The following is a 3,141-nucleotide window of genomic DNA, read 5'->3' on the forward strand; positions in this document are numbered from 1 at the left end:
AGTTAAATTTACTTACCTTCCTGCTACCCCGTCTTTTTTATGATCACTTCTTTACCTCATAAAAACATTTAGAAGCCTTAGGTTTATGTACCCTATATAAAATTTGTCCTGTGGCTTTCTTAGACTCAGGAAAGAATAATCTGTGCTTCTATCTGAACGGCTTTTTAGGATGTTGGGTAAAAGATGCTATATGAAATACATCACACACGTATACTTGTGACTACTATGAATAAAATACACATTTTCCTTATCATAAAATTACAGTTTCTCATTTTTTTCCTTAAGGTCTACTTCAATTTTTTCAAATTCTGAAGTCTACTGAAAGATAAATGGTGGAAGGAACATTAACAAACCGATAAAGTATTCCTTATTTACCTGAAGTAGCAGAATAGAATAATAAGCACCAGAAGTATACTGCAAATAGTCACCGAGATCAGCAGGGCCTTATGGTGAATGTTTCCTTCAGCAAAGTCTGCGTTTAAAAACAAGGAAGGTGGAAAATTTGGAAAGGGAGGTGGTACAAAGTCAGTATCAAAAGACACACATGCCTTAAAAACTGCAGCGAGCACAAATTTATTTCCTTTCTTTTCTACTGAAGTCCTGTACAAGATATCCCCGCATTCCCCAGGCATTTTGTGCACTTCCTCTTCAACACTCACTGCTTAGGGCAGAACCAGGATCTCCAGAAGCCTGTTTGAGTTTTCAGCCCTCACTCAGGCAAAATGCTGCCTTGATTAGCAATTCCCTGTTTGGCTCTGAATGAAAAATCAATTAAGACCCGTAGCTCCGTGTCTTAACCTAAGTGATCAGCCACAAAAATCACTGTCTCTATCTTAAATCACTCTTATTAAGTAGTGTCCTATTGAGCAGTTAATACAAAAAAGTGAATAATAGCATTTATCTCAGGAAGGAAGACACAGCAGACCATCCAGTGCCCAAGAAGGCAGGCCACTAGAGGGCTTGAAGGTACATTTCCAACACTGTAGAATAATCTGTCTCTTGGATCCTGTTTTAAACACCTGAGCAGGAATCTTCTCCTCCATTCTCTCTATAGCAGCCCTGTGTGCCAGCAATGTGTGCCTTCCTATGCTGGTCCAAAACACCACCCTTCCAGCAGTTATTCTGTAAAACACTTTGAAAGTGAAATGTGTCAAATAACTTGTAGAAAACGGCATTACAAAATTACCTATTAAAACGTTTCAGTCAATCTTTGCACAGGACTCCAAACGTGTATTGTCAGTGCAGGCAAGCAAGTCTGACCTTCACGCATGCTCCTACTCCTCTGCTGAAAAGCAATGACACCAAACTCTATTCTTCTACCCCCAAAGTTCTCAGAATTATGGTATTTCAGCATGCAGAGACATATACCACCTTCCCAAAGTTGCTATCTGGTATAATGCAAATGAGGACTGTGTTTTCTGAAGCTCTCCCAGCCTTGCAGTCTTGCATCTTTCATGCCAACGCCCAACACATTGTAAAATGCAAGAAATCTATCCCTATCGACTCATCCTGGAATGGTGCTATTGCGTTTCAGATTTACAAGGGTAATGAGACAGGGAGATTCCTAAGGGACACTCAGTTTACTGTCAGGCTCTTTTATTTAAAGATCCAGTTGCTCTTTCTGTTTTTGCTCCCAAACTATTTCTTTCCTTCCTCTTTCCACTACAAACAGAGATTACCAACCAAGGCACCTTTTGATCACTCTGGTCATGTTTTCAACTGCCATTACCTGCTCCAGGAGCATTAACAATGTAAACATTAAAGACACAGCCAATGCCTTTGAAAGGGGACACTGATACGATGTCTATCAGGAAAATACTGGAACCCATCATTCTCCCTGCCACAGTAGATTTCTACCTGGCCTGCCACTCCAAGTAGGCTGCGAGCCGAAACCGAGAGCCCACCGGGGAATCCAGACGTCTCTCACAAAGGCCATGGCTGCTCAGCAGAGCTAAGGGCTCTAGTTCATGCTTTGTAAGCACTCTGTGTCAGCCAGCCATTCCCTTTAAAATGTGTGGTTTCTAACGGATTTAAGACGTTGCAGCCCATCAGGTGAGAGGACAAACAGAGCACTCAGACCAGTGGGATTTTTATACTTGGGAAAAACCTGGATATCTGGATATCTGCCGCAGCAATGGTCTTTCCACTTCACAGGATAAGCCACAATGGAAGCTTGGTGTTTGTACTCAGCAGTAATGAATGTTGATGTCAGATGCAGAGGGAACAATTCAGACCTTGCTCATACTTGTGTATGCCAGAGAAGAACGCCATGGAAGTCTGCGCCTTTACACAGACACCAAGTGTTGTACTACCAGAACTTGTAAAGCACCCACTGTTCATGCTGCCTGTGTGTGTCTGAATATACACATTTGGGAGAAGGGTGATAAAGATGTTCAAATCTTAATCAAATTCTGAACATTTTAAATGGTCCAAATCTTGTGGTCAATGTTTCTAATGGGCTTGTCCCATTCAGAAAATAAACACAGTATGATTTTCCTAGAGGCCCCAGAAGGCATTTTGGAGTGTAGCAAAGGCATTTGTGTAGCTCTCAAACAAACTCCAGGCTCCAACACTGCAAAATTTTTTGGTACTCAAATGCAATTAAGTGAAGCAAGTGCAAGGACTGCATGCACGACATAAAGGAACACGTCTTGATCTCCGTGCTGGGAGTAGCTGATGCAGACTGCTACATTAGGGATGCTTAAACTCCTGCTGTAGGTGATGTTCCCTATGCTGGCAGTGTCCACTAACACAGCTTTAGTAGTGGTTCACTGTGCACAGCACAGGCATGGGAGCGGCTTTCACAGGAGAGAAGAATAAATTCCATATGTCTTTATATTTATTTAGCTAGGTATGATGAGAGGCAATACTGACAATAAGTGAACTATTGTCTCACCTTTCAAACGCTTCCTGCATTTTCAAAGCATTTTGGCAGAATTTAATTTGCTTTCACACTTGAGGACTTCATAAACTTGCTGGTGCATGGGTAACAGGAGATCAAAAGCACGTCTCCATTCTTACACCAGCCATACCTGTTTGTTCTGCTGAACTGAGCCAAGCTGGTGCTGCTGGAGACCAATTCTCTTGTCCTCCTACAGCCCTTGCTGTTCCCCACAGAGCAGCTGGACAAACCTCTTTCCC

General features: G+C 42.2%; 1 protein-coding gene across 1 annotated transcript in view; it reads right to left on the reverse strand.

The window, feature by feature from the left end:
* Nucleotides 1–3,141, reverse strand: part of BMPR1B (bone morphogenetic protein receptor, type IB) — a 30,172-nt gene that overhangs the window by 13,187 nt on the left and 13,844 nt on the right. The window contains exon 4 of the mRNA XM_010139813.1: nt 376–472. Within this exon, the coding sequence (XP_010138115.1) occupies nt 376–472 (97 nt within the window). The remainder of the gene's footprint in view (nt 1–375; nt 473–3,141) is intronic.

The sequence above is a fragment of the Buceros rhinoceros genome, unplaced genomic scaffold, assembly GCF_000710305.1.
Source record: "Buceros rhinoceros silvestris isolate BGI_N320 unplaced genomic scaffold, ASM71030v1 scaffold500, whole genome shotgun sequence".
Taxonomy (NCBI): Eukaryota; Metazoa; Chordata; class Aves; order Bucerotiformes; family Bucerotidae; genus Buceros; species Buceros rhinoceros.